At 41.4% G+C, this 20187-nt stretch overlaps 1 protein-coding gene across 1 annotated transcript in view; it reads right to left on the bottom strand.

Moving 5' to 3' along the window:
• Positions 1–20187, bottom strand: part of SLC39A4 (solute carrier family 39 member 4) — a 176198-nt gene that overhangs the window by 116598 nt on the left and 39413 nt on the right. The window contains exon 2 of the mRNA XM_063450893.1: positions 5352–5609. Within this exon, the coding sequence (XP_063306963.1) occupies positions 5352–5609 (258 nt within the window). The remainder of the gene's footprint in view (positions 1–5351; positions 5610–20187) is intronic.

The following is a 20187-nucleotide window of genomic DNA, read 5'->3' as shown; positions in this document are numbered from 1 at the left end:
CTCACTAACTGAATAGATATATATCTCGCTAACTGAATAGATATATCTCTCGCTAACCGAATAGATATATCTCTCGCTAACTGAGTAGATATATCTCTCGCTAACCGAATAGATATATCTCTCGCTAACCGAATAAATATATCTCTCCCTAACTGAATAGATATATCTCTCCCTAACCGAATAAATATATCTCTCCCTAACCGAATAAATATATCTCTCACTAACCGAATAAATATATCTCTCGCTAACTGAATAAATATATCTCTCACTAACCGAATAAATATATCTCTCCCTAACTGAATAGATATATCTCTCCCTAACCGAATAAATATATCTCTCCCTAACCGAATAAATATATCTCTCACTAACCGAATAAATATATCTCTCGCTAACTGAATAAATATATCTCTCACTAACCGAATAAATATATCTCTCCCTAACTGAATAGATATATCTCTCCCTAACCGAATAAATATATCTCTCCCTAACCGAATAAATATATCTCTCGCTAACTGAATAGATATATCTCTCGCTAACCGAATAGATATATCTCTCGCTAACTGAATAGATACATCTCTCACTAACTGAATAGATATATCTCTCGCTAACTGAATAGATATATCTCTCCCTAACCGAATAGATATATCTCTCCCTATCTGAATAGATATATCTCTCGCTAACCGAATAGATATATCTCTCACTAACTGAATAGATATATCTCTCGCTAACTGAATAGATATATCTCTCGCTAACTGAATAGATATATCTCTCACTAACTGAATAGATATATCTCTCCCTAACCGAATAAATATATCTCTCCCTTACTGAATAGATATATCTCTCCCTAACCGAATAGATATATCTCTCGCTAACCGAATAGATATATCTCTCGCTAACTGAGTAGATATATCTCTCGCTAACCGAATAGATATATCTCTCGCTAACCGAATAAATATATCTCTCTCTAACCGAATAGATGTATCTCTCACTAATTGAATAGATATATCTCTCGCTAACTGAATAGATATATCTCTCCCTAACTGAGTAGATATATCTCTCGCTAACCGAATAAATATATCTCTCCCTAACTGAATAGATATATCTCTCCCTAACCGAATAAATATAGCTCTACCTAACTGAATAGATATATCTCTCACTAACTGAATAGATATATCTCTCACTAACTGAATAGATATATCTCTCACTAACCGAATAGATATATCTCTCGCTAACTGAATAGATATATCTCTCCCTAACCGAATAAATATAGCTCTACCTAACTGAATAGATATATCTCTCCCTAACTGAATAAATATATCTCTCACTAACCAAATAGATATATCTCTCGCTAACTGAATAGATATATCTCTCACTAACTGAATAAATATATCTCTCCCTAACTGAATAGATATATCTCTCCCTAACCGAATTGATATATCTCTCCCTAACTGAATAAATATATCTCTCACTAACTGAATAGATATATCTCTCACTAACTGAATAAATATATCTATCACTAACTGAATAGATATATCTCTCGCTAACTGAATAGATATATCTCTCCCTAACCGAATAGATATATCTCTCCCTATCTGAATAGATATATCTCTCGCTAACTGAATAGATATATCTCTCACTAACTGAATAGATATATCTCTCCCTAACCGAATAGATATATCTCTCACTAACCGAATAGATTTATCTCTCGCTAACTGAATAGATATATCTCTCCCTAACCGAATAAATAGAGCTCTACCTAACTGAATAGATATATCTCTCACTAACTGAATAGATATATCTCTCACTAACCGAATAGATATATCTCTCGCTAACTGAATAGATATATCTCTCCCTAACCGAATAAATATAGCTCTACCTAACTGAATAGATATATCTCTCCCTAACTGAATAAATATATCTCTCACTAACCAAATAGATATATCTCTCGCTAACTGAATAGATATATCTCTCCCTTACTGAGTAGATATATCTCTCGCTAACCGAATAAATATATCTCTCCCTAACTGAATAGATATATCTCTCCCTAACCGAATAAATATATCTCTCGCTAACTGAATAGATATATCTCTCGCTAACCGAATAGATATATCTCTCGCTAACTGAATAGATATATCTCTCACTAACTGAATAGATATATCTCTCCCTAACCGAATAAATATATCTCTCCCTTACTGAATAGATATATCTCTCCCTAACCGAATAAATATATCTCTCCCTTACTGAATAGATATATCTCTCCCTAACTGAATAAATATATCTCTCCCTAACTGAATAGATATATCTCTCCCTAACCGAATAAATATATCTCTCCCTAAATGAATAGATATATCTCTCCCTAACCGAATAGATATATCTCTCGCTAACTGAATAGATATATCTCTCCCTAACCGAATAGATATATCTCTCCCTAACCGAATAGATATATCTCTCCCTATCTGAATAGATATATCTCTCGCTAACTGAATAGATATATCTCTCACTAACTGAATAGATATATCTCTCCCTATCTGAATAGATATATCTCTCGCTAACTGAATAGATATATCTCTCACTAACTGAATAGATATATCTCTCACTAACCGAATAGATATATCTCTCACTAACTGAATAGATATATCTCTCCCTAACTGAATAAATATATCTCTCCCTAACCGAATAGATATATCTCTCCCTAACTGAATAGATATATCTCTCCCTAACCGAATAAATATATCTCTCCCTTACTGAATAGATATATCTCTCCCTAACCGAATAAATATATCTCTCCCTAAATGAATAGATATATCTCTCCCTAACCGAATTGATATATCTCTCCCTAACTGAATAAATATATCTCTCACTAACTGAATAGATATATCTCTCACTAACTGAATAAATATATCTCTCACTAACTGAATAGATATATCTCTCACTAACCGAATAGATATATCTCTCGCTAACTGAATAGATATATCTCTCCCTAACCGAATAGATATATCTCTCCCTATCTGAATAGATATATCTCTCGCTAACTGAATAGATATATCTCTCACTAACTGAATAGATATATCTCTCCCTATCTGAATAGATATATCTCTCGCTAACTGAATAGATATATCTCTCACTAACTGAATAGATATATCTCTCACTAACCGAATAGATATATCTCTCGCTAACTGAATAGATATATCTCTCCCTAACCGAATAAATATAGCTCTACCTAACTGAATAGATATATCTCTCCCTAACTGAATAAATATATCTCTCACTAACCAAATAGATATATCTCTCGCTAACTGAATAGATATATCTCTCACTAACTGAATAAATATATCTCTCCCTAACTGAATAGATATATCTCTCCCTAACCGAATAAATATATCTCTCCCTAACTGAATAGATATATCTCTCCCTAACCGAATAAATATAGCTCTACCTAACTGAATAGATATATCTCTCACTAACTGAATAGATATATCTCTCACTAACTGAATAGATATATCTCTCACTAACCGAATAGATATATCTCTCGCTAACTGAATAGATATATCTCTCCCTAACCGAATAAATATAGCTCTACCTAACTGAATAGATATATCTCTCCCTAACTGAATAAATATATCTCTCACTAACCAAATAGATATATCTCTCGCTAACTGAATAGATATATCTCTCACTAACTGAATAAATATATCTCTCCCTAACTGAATAGATATATCTCTCCCTAATCGAATTGATATATCTCTCCCTAACTGAATAAATATATCTCTCACTAACTGAATAGATATATCTCTCACTAACTGAATAAATATATCTCTCACTAACTGAATAGATATATCTCTCACTAACCGAATAGATATATCTCTCGCTAACTGAATAGATATATCTCTCCCTAACCGAATAGATATATCTCTCCCTATCTGAATAGATATATCTCTCGCTAACTGAATAGATATATCTCTCACTAACTGAATAGATATATCTCTCCCTATCTGAATAGATATATCTCTCGCTAACTGAATAGATATATCTCTCACTAACTGAATAGGTATATCTCTCACTAACCGAATAGATATATCTCTCACTAACTGAATAGATATATCTCTCACTAACTGAATAGATATATCTCTCCCTATCTGAATAGATATATCTCTCGCTAACTGAATAGATATATCTCTCACTAACTGAATAGGTATATCTCTCACTAACTGAATAGATATATCTCTCCCTAACTGAATAAATATATCTCTCACTAACCAAATAGATATATCTCTCGCTAACTGAATAGATATATCTCTCACTAACTGAATAAATATATCTCTCCCTAACTGAATAGATATATCTCTCCCTAACCGAATTGATATATCTCTCCCTAACTGAATAAATATATCTCTCACTAACTGAATAGATATATCTCTCACTAACTGAATAAATATATCTCTCCCTATCTGAATAGATATATCTCTCGCTAACTGAATAGATATAACTCTCGCTAACCGAATAGATATATCTCTCACTAACTGAATAGATATATCTCTCCCTATCTGAATAGATATATCTCTCGCTAACTGAATAGATATATCTCTCGCTAACCGAATAAATATATCTCTCCCTAACTGAATAAATATATCTCTCCCTATCTGAATAGATATATCTCTCACTAACTGAATAGACCCTGAGGAGCCAGGCAAGGCCTAGGCAGGAACAGGGACATGTGAGTGTAAGGGAAGTGTATACATAGGAATGTGGTAAAGTTAGTTTGGGATGTGGGTGGAGTAGTAGGGTGGGATATGGGTGGGCTAGTATAAATAGGTTGCCATCTTACAGTATAGCAGTCATCTCAAGTATCAGTTGGGAACAGCTTCCCTCCCTCCCTTTAATTATTTCATGTTTGTTTGTCTTTGTGTTTTGTTTGTAACAGCTTGTTTGCCCAGCAGGCATGGGTACGCCCAGCAAGATTGTTGGATACTCAGGGGGCATTGTGGGAGCGGTTGAAGTTTGAAGATTTATATATACCGTATTTATATTTAATAAAGCTGTGGCCTATTTTAATCCAAAGCAAAGTCTGGTGTGTTTCATTGGAGCAAAGGTTGGGTTTATCAAGGGGTTAGGTCTATGCCCATACACAGTTACCCTCTACCTATGCACAAGATATATATATATATCTCTTTAACTGAATAGATATATCTCACTCACTGAATGGATACATGGAGGAGCAGGGCAGCTGAGAGCTCCACTGATAATGGGTGAAGGGACACATGTCTGGTTTATATCAGGACCTCTGTAAATGGTGGCTTTTATTTGACCTGCCTCTGTCCAGTTACTTGCTCTACTAATACGTCATCACTTACCTGTATGTGTCCTTTATACTTGGAACTAATGGCTTTCATCAGATAAAGGACCATCACTTCCGGACTCTGGGATTGGGATCCTTCCAGGAATGCAGAGGTCTCTTCTTTCCATTTACCTTGAGCAATGGCTTCACAGGCGTCATGGGGGTCCGATATGTAAAACAGGAGCTCTCCAGATACCAATACATACTCGTTGACACTCAACTGAGAGTCTTCAGACAGATTCAGAGCCTCAAATACAATTTTGGGGGAAAGGCACTACAAGTAAAAAATATTTTTTATTAGCAACACAGAGAGAAAACTAAAAAAAATGAAAGCAGATTAATCTAACAGAACAAGAGAGAAAACACTCTTCTTCCCTGTGTGCAGCTGAGTAAAATAGCAGTGTGTTCCCTTAATTTCCACCTGTGTTTCTTGGATCCCAATATATTTCCCTGTGTTGGTTTTTGGATCCCAATATATTATTTCCCTCTGTTGGTTTTTGGATCCCTATATATAATTTCACAGTGTTGGTTTTTGGATCCCTATATATAATTTCCCTGTGACGAAAGCACCTTCGTCACTAGAATTTGGAGAGGCCTGCTTGCCCCAAGACTATGGGCCCTGCAAGAAGACAGGCTAAAAAGTGACTTCCATGGGAGAATGTGCATCTTCCCCTCCCCATTTTTCCTGTCCTATTGTTCTCCAGCAGGGCATTATTCCAGGGACACTGCCAGACCAGTTGAAACTGGCTGCTTTGTCCCTCCTCAATCTCCCATCAGCCCTTGTTATTGTCTGAACCCCACCCTTATTTGTACTATAGTGCACTTTTAACATTGGACATATTGAGTGCTAAAATCCAAGCTATCTGGGAATATGTTGGACATATAGGTTAAACATTGTATTATAAGAGTTATGTATTTTTTTTTTATTTATTCTTTATTTTCGCAATGACAATCATAATGCAGTAAGAGCTTGGTTTGTGTCTTGTGCAAAATCCATGTAGCATAATAAAGAGATTCGGTAACTGTCAAACTTTTATCTTGTTTAGGTATATCCGTAAAAGGAAATAAGTAGAAGAAAGTATCAGGGTGTGTACAAGTGAGGTTTGTCGTGGTGTGTAGCTCTAATATTTACTTATTCTGAGCACTGGTTGTGTTAGTGGTACTCGGGCTTCCATTTCCATGTTGTATGTGCTCGTTGTTATTGCTACGACAGGATCCAGAGCCTTTTAATTACTCGTTCCCGGAGGTGCGAGCCCGTTCGTAACGCCCCAACCCCCCCCCCCCCCCTTTACTGAGTGCAAGTTACTCATCAAATTGTTCCCACGGTGTCCAAACCCTTTGAAAGGCAGATGTGGTGTTTCGAATCTGAGCTGTCATTCTATCCATTAAATAGTTGTCTCTAATTTTGGATAGGACTAGGGTAAGTGGTGGAGCCTCTGGCTTTATCCAGTGTTGGACCAGTGCTCTGCGTGCTGCTAGATTTAGCATATTCAGTGGTCTCTGCTCACTTCTGTATAGTCCGTCAGTGGGTCGGGATAGTAGGCATGCCCAAGGGTTGGGTGTTAGTCTCCTTTGTAGTATTCAGGAATTTATGTCCGTCATCTCCCTCCAATATGAGCTGACTTTGGTACATTGCCACCACATGTGTATATAGGTGCCTTTTTCTCTACACAGGCCCCAGCAGGTGTCTGTGGGACTGATCTTCATGTGGCTTTGTTTGACCGGGGTTGTGTACAACCGGAATAGCGTTTTGTAAGCCTGTTCCTGTAGGGAAGTGCATATGGACGTTTTCGCACAGGCCTCCCATATGTCCTGCCAATCTGTTCCCTCTAAAGTTTCTCCCAGGTCCGCCTCCCACTGGTCTGTGTAATGTAATGTATAGGAGTGAGATCAGTTTCGCTGGCATGTTTTCTTTTAGGCAAATGCATTCGAAAAAGGTTAATTACTTGGCTATAGCTGTCCTAACTTCTGTGGTTTGTGCGAAGTCCCTAATTTGTATGTAGCGAAAGAAATCTCGGGTTTTCAGAGGTGCAAGGGATTTCAAGTGGTCATACTAACTGATTGTCTATGTATAGGTGGATATTCTGTTGCAGCCCCGTGGCCTCTATACCTCTGAAGTCTGTGGCTCTTGGTCCCGGTGGGAACGCTCTGTTTCATAGCACCAGTGCCATTGGGGAGGGTTTGTTTGTGAATTTATATTTCTGAGCTACTTGTTCCCGTAGGCTTATGGAGTTGAGGACTGCTGGGCATGTGGTCCTGAGGAACACTCTGTGCTCCCTGGGCATCCACATGAAGAATTGTGGTAGGTCAGCGCCAGTCATCAGGGATTCTATGTCGACCTGTCGTCGTTGATCGATGGAGAAGTGCCAGTGAGCTATTTGTGCAATTTGAGCTGCTAAATAGTAATGGTAGAGGTGTGGTAATCCCAGACCTCCTCTCCATTTAGGGTTGTACAGTATAGCGCGGGCTATTCTGGGCCTTTTTCTCTGCCAGATGAACTCATCTATAGCTTTCTGTATGTCTGCTAGGTCTCCCCTGGTGACCCTTATTGGTAGGGTTTGAAATAGGCATGATGTTCATTTTCACTGAATGTAAGCGGCGCAGCCATGTTATGTGTTTGTCCATCACTTTTTCTAGGTCGTTCTTGAGTGTGGTGTAGAGTGGTGTGTAATTGTATCCGAATAAAGCTTTGGGGGTCTGCGGTTAGTTGTGCCCTGAGATATGTGAGTGCCTCTTTGTTGATTCTGATTTGGTGATTTCATCTAATTTGTGTTACATCTCGGTCAAGCAGGTGAAATGGCATTGCTGTTTACTTGATGAGGTTTACTTTATATCCGGAGACGTCTCCATAGTTCTGCAGGAGCGTGTCAAGTCGGCCATGGAATGATCATTGAGCGTCAGCAGTATGTCATCGGCATATGCTGCCACTTTGAATTTTTTGTTCCTCACTTGTATCCCTCGTATGTTTGGGTCTGTTCTGATGATGTGTAAGAGTGGTTCTAATACTATTGCGAAGAGGAGGGGTGACAGGGGGCAGCCCTGTCTCGTTCCGTTACTCACTCGGAAGGTTTTTTTTGGGGCTCCCGTAAGGATGGTTTGTGCCTGTAGTTCTGTGTTTGGTTTAGGCCATGTCACGGTCTGGGGTCCCATGCTGGAGGAAATTATTGCATAGTTTAGTGAGAGGGGGAATTAGTTAGTTCTTGAAATTTTTTATAAAAGCACATATCGTACCTGTCAGGTCCGGGGGGCCTTTTTGCCTTCAAGGGTTGAAATCGCCACTGCCACTTTCTCTGGTGTAATGGGTTCCTTTAAAGTCTCAGATTTATGTATTTTTATGTGGTTTTTTTGACTCATTTCCTGTACCTGAAGATAATTAAGTTACCACAGCCACTTAAGCCAATTATCTCCAGGATAGAGGAGAAGACAGGCCGGCGCACAGTTAGCAGGAGCCAGCAAGGAGCCCGTCCAGCAGCTGTCAGGGACAGCAGCCACTCCTGCTCTCCCAAAGGTAGGGAGGCTGGGTGGATTGAAATAAAAAAAAATTGGTGAGTGTAAAATAAAATGTGTGTGTGTATATGAGTGTCTCTGTCAGTGAGTGTGTTTGTGTGAGCCAGTGAGTGTGTGAGTGAGTGTGTGTGTGTGTGCCAGTGAGTGTTTGTGTCTGTCATTGTGAGTGTCTGTGCCTATCAGTGAGTGTATGTCTGTGAGTGAGTGCATGTCAGTGTGTGTCTGTGAGTGAGTGAGTAAATGTGTGCGTGTCTGTCAGAGTGTGGGTGTGTCAGTGTGTGTCTGTCAGTGAAAGTGTGTGTTGGTTAAACAGTGTGTGTGCCAATTATGTATGTGTGTGCCAATGACTTAATCTGTCAGTGAGTGTATGTCAGTTCATGTATTAATGAGGGCGTGTGTCTGTCAGTCAAAAAGGTGGCCCTGACACAAATTGGTAGGGCAAATTTAGATTAGGGGGGGCTGAATTTAGTCATGCCTATGGCAGTACAATTCCAAAATACACCACCGCTAACACCACAAGGCAAACTTAAGTGCATATATAGCAAAAGGTGCAAAGAAAAAGGTCAAACAATAATTCCCTTAAGTGAAGGTCATTGACATAAATAATTAACAAAACATATACAAATCACACAAAGTATCTATAAGTACATTACATACAATAATCCATGACTTACCCCTGTGTGCCAAAGGAGGGAGAGACAAAAGAAAATATAAATATTAAAATAATAAATGTAAGTAGTGATGTCGCGAACACGAAATTTTCGGCTCGCGAACGGCGGACAGGAACTTCCGCAAATGTTGGCAAACGGGCGAACCGCGCGAATTGCCATAGACTTCAATGGGCAGGCGAATTTTAAAACACACAAGGACTCGTTCTGGCCACAATAGTGATGTGAAAAGTTGTTTCAAGGGGACTAACACCTGGACTGTGGCATGCCGGAGGGGGTTCCATGGCAAAACTCTAATGGAAAATTAGATAGTTGATGCAGAGTCTGGTTTTAATCCATAAAGGGCATAAATCACCTAACATTCCTAAATTGTTTGGAATAACGTGCTTTAAAACATCAGGTATGATGTTGTATCGATCAGGTAGTGTAAGGGTTACGCCCGCTTCACAGTGACAGACCAAACTCCCCGTTTAACACACCGCAAACAACCGCAAACAGTCCATTTGCACAACCGCAAACTCCCCATTTGCACAAGGTTGGATACCAAGCTAGCCATGCCCCGTTCCTTGTCCTCACTGATGTCATTGAAGGTCTCTTCCTCCACCCAGCCACGTACAACACCAAGGGTCCCCGAAAGGTGACAACAAGCCCCCTGTATTTTTTTTTTTAAATGTACACTACTGTTACACCAGATATGAGTTGCACTGGTGTGAAACTGTGCCCTGGCAGGCCCTGAAACGCACACGTGTGAAGGGAACTGACTGTTATTATTTCACAGTCAAATTTTTTTTTAGTTTTTTTTTTGTAATGTACACTACTGTAACACCAGTGATTGGCCCACGTCATGCCTACGCCCCCAAAACGTTCATGTGTGGGGGTGCTGGAATGACGTGGGCCAATGGGAGCCTGATTCAACTTTTGTCTCCCACTGCCCCTTTTAGAGCGAGCTTGTGACTCGAGCCGTGCTACTAGTGCCAGGCGGGCCACGTGACCGATTGCTGCGGTCAGTGCATGCGGCTAAGTCAGAAGAGGAGATCAAGACGCATGCGGCTCGTGTGGAGGCAGGAGTGATCCAGCCACATGCGGCTTAAGCTTAGGAGCCAGGTCGGTCCCAGGATAAGGTAAATACAGCCACAACCACTTATCCCAATCACACACCTTTCCTAACGTCCTATCCCATTAAAAGCATATTACTGCGGATTTAATAAAACAGATAGACCCCCTACTTCATCCAGGTTACCGATTGATGGTTCGATATTCTGAGCCCTCTCTGATTTACTGTACACGACTATTCGATATTCCCACAAATTTTATATAGCATTTTATGTTTGTTTGAGACCACCTTAATTGTATATCATGATCACTATATACTAAAAATCATGATCACTATATACTTTCTCTACAAACCTCTAAAACGAACCAAACTACTCATTAGACTTGGGCAATTCAGAAATAATCGTTTCGTATGAATGTATTCGTACGAAAAAGAAATAAGTTTAGTCAGAACCTGAAATTCGTCAATTCTTCCATTCGTTTTCGTACGATATTCGTTATTTTCGTTTCGGATAAACTCATTTGTTCATTCGGCACGATTTAATTGAACCAAATTAATTGAATACATAAAACTATGTTCCCTAACTAATCCCTAAATACCGAATAGCTTCAACCGAACTCAGTATAACCATTCGTATAACCACAAATTTTGTACATTGATCTAACAAATGAATGTTGTATGTAGTTTAATTTACGCCTAAAACTCCCGAACCATCTAATGCGCAAATGCTGCCAATCGCATGAAAATTTATTGGCACTGTCAGTAAACTACCGAACACCACTTACTATAGTCATTCGCATGTCGAATGACATTGCAAATGCAATGCATTGCTTTTGCTTAGTTTCTTGGGCTCATGAATCATCATGCTTCCCTGACAGGAGGTACTGGAAACACAGTATCATTTTATAAGAGAGTGGGAAAGTAGGAGCCAATTAAATAGGCTTTTACATACTGCCAGACGAAACTGTAAAAAATAAAAGTATCAACTCAAGGCAGTCCTTCAATGCAAAATTATCCAGATTTTCTATAGGCCAGCCATTCAGCCATTTTGAAAGTCAGCCAGCCCACCACCCTGTCAGCCATTTGAGGCACTTTCACAGGGACCTTGCCAGAAGTGGTCATGTCCTCCTCCAGCTCCTCAAGTGACATAGCCATGGATATAGTGGAGGGGGGCATTGGCCACTCTGGCCAGGAGGAAGGAGAAGCAAGTGGGAGAAGCAAGAAGAAGCAAAGACAGCCTAGAATGTTAAAAGTAGCATGTCCTGGGAGGAAGAATAAGTACGCTGATATCTTTCGTGCAGAGGAGAGTATAGTACTGGTAAAAAAGCTTTGCCAGTACTACCAATGTATGTTTGGGGGAGCAGCCAAAAAGACTTCAAGAGCAAAGAAGGACAATCGGTGGAGGAAGATTGTGGCAGCGGTGAATGCTGTTGGAGGGAACAACCGCACCCAGGAGGTGGTGTAGAAACGGTAAGTGCACTTATATTCCTAAAAAAATAATTTTCTTTATGTCATGTTTTTTTAAACTTATTTTCTTCCTCCATGTGCTTTTGCTACACACCCCCACCAGTGGCAGCTATGCTTTTAAAGTCTTTTAAAAGTGAGGGTTGGGTCACTTAAGCACATAGAGGGAAAAAAACACCATGTGCAGCTCAGCTTTAAAGGAACACTATAGTGACAGGAATACATGTTTGCATTCCTGTCACTATAACTGTGAAAACACAGTTTAACCTCCCTCTCAGCAATGTAACTGTAATTAAAGGGACACTCCAGTGCCAGGAGAACAAATCGTTTTCCTGGCACTGCAGGTCCCCTCTCCCTCCAACCCCACTCCCCAGGGGTAGAGCGATTGCGCATGCGCAGACGCTGGCGGGGTGAGACCTAATGTGCATGCGCGGCAATGCTGCACATGTGCGGCAATGCTGCACATGTGCATTAGACCTCCCCATCGGAAAGCATTGAAAAATGCTTTCAATGCTTTCCTATCGAGGTTTCAGCTACGCCACTAGAGGAGGTGTTAACCCTGCAAGGTAAATATTGCAGTTTTTGAAAACTGCAATATTTATTTACAGTTGCAGGGTTAAGGGTAGTGGTAGTTGGCACCCAGACCACTCCAATGAGCAGAAGTGGTCTGGGTGCCTTGAGTGTCCCTTTAATTACTCATCCTTATAGCAGAGCTGTGCTCTGCCTCCTTGTCTGCGATCTTCATAATTGACAAGATCAGCAAATTCAATGCTTTCCCATAGGAAAGCATTGGGAGGCTGTCATGTTGCAAAACGCAGCTGTTCTATCAGATAGCTATATCTATCAGATTTCTATATTGACGTCACTTCCGGTGTCCCCATGTCACCAGAAGTGACGCGAGATCAGCTGCGCGCTAGCAGGCCTCGAGGTATAGAATTCTGGTGGAGGTACCGCGAGCATGTGTGCCGCCTCTTATGACACTCGATCAGCTGGGCCTTTAATCTGAAGGGTGTACCGCGCATGCGCTTGGCACATCCTTCAGCTATAGAAATCTGATGGGTGTAATGCGTATGCGTGCAGCCCATCCATCAGATATAGCGATCAGCTGGGTGTGCAGCACATGCGCGCAGCACATCATTCAGATATTGCAATCTGATCTACAAATCTGACGGATTTCTGTACCACAGCTTTCACTGTGCAGTAACAAACACAGTGTAGGTGAATGTGGTGTTAAATAAGGGAGATGCACGGTTAATGGGGGTGACACACAGGGACAGGGGGTTAATAGGGGTGATACACATGGGATGGGGGATATGGAGGGGTGACCAAAAGGTGTCTAACAAACCAGAAGTCCCTCTAGTGGCCATCTGGTAGCCAGCCACTAGAGGTGGAGTTAACACATAAAGATAATTATTGCAGTTGCACTTGCAATAGTTAACTTTACACAGTTAAGCGACCTGGGACACTGAACCCAGACCACCTCAATGCGCTGAATTGGTCTGGGTGCCTATAGTATCCCTTTAAACATGTCAGTAAACATATATATAGAAACATATTAAAGTAATTAATCAATTACACATGTCATTGCAGTTACTACGACATCAGGCGGATGGTGAAGAGGAAGGTGAAGGCAGCAGCCGCCTCCAGGAAGACAGGAGGCGGTTCACAAGAACCGGACCTGCTGCCCTATGAAGAGGAGCTCCTGCAGTTCCTGGGAAGAGACAACCTCCTTGGGATTGAGGGGACATCTGGCGCTGAAACATCTGAAGGTACGTTGTTAAAGGACCACTATAGTGCCAGGAAAACAAACTCGTTTTCATGGCACTATAGGGTAATTAGGTCCCCCCCCCAACCCTCGTGTCCCCCTTCCCCCTTCCCACCAACCTTTCTCCAACCCCTTCAGCCACTTACCTTTCTCCAGCGCCGGGCTCCCTCGGCGCTGGGGAACACTCCTCCCTCTGCCGTCGTCAGCTCCGAATGCACAGCAAGAGCCGTGCGCACATTCAAACCACCCATAGGAAAGCATTACTCAATGCTTTCCTATGGATGTCCAGCATCTTCTCACTGTGATTTTCACAGTGAGAATCGCGGAAGCGCCTCTAGTGGCTTTCAGTGAGACAGCCACTAGAGGCTGGATTAACCCTCAGTAAAACAGCAGTTTCTCTAGAACTGCTATGTTTTCAGCTGCAGGCTTTAAACTAGAGGGACGTGGCACCCAGACCACTTCATTGAGCTGAAGTGGTCTGGGTGCCTATAGTGGTCCTTTAAATTCATATTTGTTAGTCGAAATGTACATATATCAGTTTTCTTGTGTTAACCTTCCAATGTGTGTTTTCTATGCCATCAGTGCAAGCCCCTCAATCCCCAGAAGAGGCACTAGGAACTGCAGGAGATGCTGTCTGCATGGAGAGCAGGGCAGCAGGTTCACCTCCTGTCTCCCTGGAAATGCGCCTGGCTTCACTTTCCTCTCGTAAGTACTTGCATAGCATTGTTAGATAAATGTTATGTGTGTGTGTGTGTGTGTGCGTGCGCATTTAAACATACACACACACACAAGTATGTGATTTTACTGTATATGAAGTTAATTTATCACATACATGTATTTCAGACCATTCGCAACTTGTCGACGTTTCTTCACCACGTATGAGTGCGGTTTCCCTCCAACAGCCGGCCACTGGTGTCCAGGAACAGGGATCCACTGCTGAACGTAAGTAAAAAATGCTTTAACTCTACACATTTTCTTTGCAGGCATACTAGTTTATGTAACAGGCAGGGCCGGGTCGACCACTAAGCAAACTAAGCGTCTGCCTAGCACGCACTGGCCAGGGGGCTCAATGTCTGGGTGACCAGCAGGGGTGGGGGGGAGCTCACATCGCTCCTCTCCTTCTGTTCACTTTATTTACTGTGGCTGAGTGGACTACGTGTGATCTTATCTACCATCTACTTGCCCTGAAAGGAAGCTGAGTGCAACGATCAGCTTCCTGTCATGCAGAAGAAACAGGAGATTCTCTACCTGGGGACGCTCGGCCACGATACATGTAGTGAGATTAGAAGGAAAGGGAGGTGGGCACAAAGACATGCGTTGAGAGGTCACAAAGAGATGGAGAAAGGGCTAGGGGGGACAAAGATGCATAACTATACTTAGACATAATAATAAATGAATAGCATGACTGCATATATCTTATTTCCAAGTTTAAATAATATTGTTGTACAGATGTTAGTAAGCATTGCAACATATGACACATGCTAACAATGTTCTTTCTCTGTTCTCCCCTATAGGTTCTGATGGTACTCTCCCCCTGCAAGAGGAGGGTATCATTACTCTAACAGCAGTGGATCCTGATTCAGTGACATCAGTGGCCGAAGAAATGCAGTCGCCACAACTTCCTCCACCGTTGGCTGCACTGTATGCGACGATCCAGGCTCGTCAAGCTGAACTGGAGACGTCCATACAGCAGGATAGGGAGAATCAGCGAGAACTATTGCAGAATGTAATAACCGAGGTACGCTCCATGTCTAACGTTTTAAATGAGGGCGTTAGGCAATTTACATCAGCAATGGTTTCCTTGCAGCAAAATATGCAGCACTTTATGGAAATGAGGGAGGAAGAGTGCATTTTAATGCGCACGCAAGCTGGCCATAATTTGGGCATAACCATTGCTGATGTAGATAGCCTAGTTCGTGAACGACGTGCGCAGGGTCTTCCCAGAAGGGATGATGATGATGAATAGATATCTGTGGGAAGAATGCACTCAGATGTTTATTTCTCATTATCATCCACAAATGTGAACACAACTGACGCTGTTCATTATAGGTTGTTACATTCTCAATTTCCTCCTGGTTTTCCCTATCCTTCCCCTGAATATACATTGGTTAATTCTCCTCTGCACTATATCCTCCCAGGACTGCTCCTAACAACCTGGGCTTTCTCTGCTTCGTTGCTTCTCCCACTTGCTTTTCTAAATAAAAAAAATATTGGATTACAACTTCTGACTCCTCTTTTCTTTAATAATTTATATATATATATATATATATATATATATATATATGTGTGTGTGTGTGTGGACAAAATGCCTGAATTTGTGGGAGGGGTTATTTTTCCTATTTAAATCCCCAGTAAATCCCAGCTTACCTATCGTCGCCGTTTTGAAGTTCTGGCCTGCTCGCCTCCCTCTCGTCAGCACTATTTCCGGTCCCATCATTCCTTGCGGCTTTCCCGCCAGCCTCCGTTTCGCTCAGACACTTGCAACTCAAACCAACGAACACGAACCGCCAAACATGCGAACACCAGGTAATCGGCGAGAATAGCTGCGTTCGGGCTGTTCCCGCCGTTCGAAACCTTCTCAATTCAAATCCTACATATTTCATACGAACAAAACAATACACCTGCCATACCATTTGTTCAAATTTTCGTACATTTAGTCATCCGGCTACCTAGAATATTACATTCATTCAACCATACGAACGGCATTTCGTCGCAAGCCACGTTCACACAGTACAAACACCACAAGGTCTGCTAGCTTACAAAACAGCTGAGGTGATCATACAGATGAATGCGTTTTCGGGCTGATCTGCCAGCTGTGTCTCTACAGTCAGTTGTAAATCAGTACTACGGGTCAGTGCGAGCTCGTCATGACATGTTTGTTTACACTGAATGGATGTGTATCGAGCACCAAATACACAATGTGCTGGGTGTATTGTATTTATTTAATCTAAGCTTTCTATACTGGACCTTTGTTTTACTATGTCCAGACAAACCAGTGGTTGGAGTAGGCTGAAGAGCCATTAGAAAGGTCTAGGCTGTTTACAGGCATTACATTGCCCTCAGCTGTGACCAGCAGTCCTTTAGCGACTTCCCTATAAGTTTATGTTGCCTGTCACGTGGGGCTCTAGTGACTTTATCCTTTTTCTTTGTTATATTTCTTCACACGTCTATTTCTTGTAATTTATTTTAATTTCACTTCTAACTGACACCAGAAGTTAATCTGTAAACCATGAACATTTACCCATATTCCTAAACAATTAATTCATAAATGTCAAATCCTACATATGCGTTCCAACGTGTTGAGCTATGGAAGCCAGTCCGTAACTAGCGCATGCTACTGCCGCTTAGCAACCAACAACTTCCGCGTGGCAACGGCTACACTTCCGGGCACCTTTCACTGACACTGTGGGCACTGACAACCTGGGTATTCATTGTATATCCAGTAAAAGAATAATTACTTTCTTAAATTCAATATACGTTGTTACGGTGGTTTAATACTGCTTACTTAGTTGTCTGATTGCTACACTATATATTACTATGCCTTAACTTAGACGCATACACTTTTCTGTTATCCATAATGCCTACACACTGCATTACCAAGCGTATTTACCATCAAGAAATATTTTACCTTGATAAACACAGTCAGTGGGAGGATTATCTACATTTGGTCTAATCTAATGCAAAGTGAACTTGTTGTATAGGAAGACTATTAGTGCTTCCGTGATAGCCTAGCATTATATATTACACCTCAGTATAAACGCAGATGCTCTGACTGTTATGCACATCTTACAGTCATCAGCAGACGCTTCGAATAAACACAGCTATACATACTTGACAATTACGCCTGCACATGTCATTACTAAACCTATATAAAGATTCAGACATATTCAGCTTCGCATTTAAGACCTATCATAGCCTGATTACCTTGACCTGTACACCTCTGCACAGACAAGCACATATGTTTCTAAACAAAGTGCGTTAAGCTCACACTCACGTTATCTGCAGTTCTGATGAACAAGCCTAGGCGAAGGCGAGTACACGTTTTAACAGTACTATGTACAAGATCCGCATCTATACTGAAAGAAAAAAAAAAGAAAAAACTCGGGCCACCATCTGGCACCACGAGCCCAGAGGGCCATACATACATGTATTCTAGTTCATACGTACCGACCATCTGGACCCTGACGTGCTCACAGGGCACTCCAGTTCAGTCAGCCTTACGATCCTAACTCATTACCACCCACGTTTCGTTCCATGGTATGTCCTCTCTCTCACTAACTAACCTCCCTCTTAGTTAGCAGTGGCTGGCTGTCAGGTTCCTGGCTGGCTGTCAGCAGCTTAGTTATTATTCCCCCTGGCTTCTTCGCCTTAGGTTAGTGGTCCCGCGAGGCCAACACCCATCCTCATACTCGGAGGTACTACGCCCCTCGGGCCAAATCATAGTTAGTCGCCTCGCATTGTGGCATAGAAAGGGCCTCACCTGTCACTCCCATTCTATCTTATGTTTAAACGGTCACCGAGAGGCCGACACCCTGCCACAACGTTCAGTGGCCACGTTATCCCCTCACGCCAATGCATAGATAGAGCCTCTCAAGCCGCTTGGCAAATAGCAGGGCCTCACCTGTCACCAATCTAGAGTAATCGTTTCGCCGCATTGTGGCACTAGCTAGTCAGCCAGCACTAAAACAAACACACACACACACACACAAAGTTGGGGGAAGGCATCCTACAGTTACCCGTCACACATAACCACTAGGTTTCAGATCCGATAATCAGATCAGGTCTCTTAACCCCTTAAGGACTAAACTTCTGGAATAAAAGGGAATCATGACATGTCACACATGTCATGTGTCCTTACGGGGTTAACGATTTATTCCCCGCCTCGTTATAGCTTAGTTTCGTTTGGGAGCTCATTTACCCTTACAGTAATACAAACAGTATGCCAGAACTGTCATACAAGGCTAATCCATGCTTTCAATACCTCAATCACTTACGGACTAAGGGTCTACTAGATAATTAGATATAGCAGTACAAGGATACCCAAGTTGTATATATTTCCCCAATGTGTCACTCACTTGTGATCCCATTATACCACATACACTAGGTGCATATCAATCTAGTAGAAACCAAGATATGCGGTTTCCTCCAACAATTTGTTTCAGGCATTTTTATTACATATATTCTCAGTTACACACGTATATTGGGCCTCACACTGCCTTTACGTTACACATCGTACAGATTTAGGACTTGCATTGGACCATCGTCAGGTCCTCAAGACACTCGCGTACATATAATGACTGCTTACAGTTTTATGCATTACAGATATACTATTTGTTACTTTGCAACCCATTAGGGGCTTTTCAGTACATTGAGTTCTAAATTACATACGTTGACTCATACTATCACTTAATTATAACCTCCACGTCAATTTTACAAGCTATGCAGGTTAAACATTAGCTATCTAATAAAACAGGGTAAACAGAATTCCCACTCGTTCATATCGAATATCGAGGAGTCATTCGAACAAACGAATAACATTCACATCCTTAACAACTAATAGAGACTTGTCTCTGCACGCTTGACATTTGCAGGGTTCTCCAGGCGCATTAAATTCATTCATCACGTTATTTAATATTGCATACATTTCACTATGTTAGTTAAGTTCAAGAGGTCCATCAGGATTAACTTCGGTCATGCTATCTGTTTCTGTCTAAGAAGTTACACCATAGGCACCGTATAATACAGACATTTACGGTCCCAAGCATATCAAGTAAATGATTATAGGATATTTATTATACGAACACGTATCATCTTTAAGCTTAAACCACAATCAAAGCTCCTTTTCAGGTACCTATCTTAAGTGCACACTTTCTCCCTACTATGAATCTCGACATTTCATTCTATTCTTCGGTTGGCATCACAACAGCTAGTTTGTCAGGTGCCTTTTACAGTCCTTTTCACAGTGGTTCTATTCAGTTACTCACACACGGTAGGTTAAGTTAACACTCATCCACAAGAAACAAGCCAGCCAAGAGTTAGAAGTTCTGAACTTAGTCAAATAATTTTGCATGAGGTCATCTACTGACCTCAACACGGAGGTTCCACCCGGCGGTCCAACTCTGAGTTAGTACCTCGCAAGGTCTTGGATAGGCCTCACATATCACGGCCACAAGTATAGTCTCTTTTACCGGCACCAACAGTTTAACAACTCGCCATGCATAGTAGATACAAGTCAACGTGGGCCAAATCAAAGGTAAGGCCTCTCCCAGACACAGGGCAAATGGTAGGGCCTCACCTATCACGGCATAGTCCTTATCTTCACCTATCAGTACTCGTTCGCAAGAAGCTCTACTTATACGGGATATTCAATAGGCATCGAAGTTTGCATAGTTAA

The sequence above is a fragment of the Pelobates fuscus genome, chromosome 4 (assembly GCF_036172605.1).
Source record: "Pelobates fuscus isolate aPelFus1 chromosome 4, aPelFus1.pri, whole genome shotgun sequence".
NCBI classification, from domain to species: Eukaryota; Metazoa; Chordata; class Amphibia; order Anura; family Pelobatidae; genus Pelobates; species Pelobates fuscus.
The sequence above is the reverse complement of the archived record's forward strand: the minus strand, read 5'-3'. Positions and strand labels throughout refer to the sequence as shown.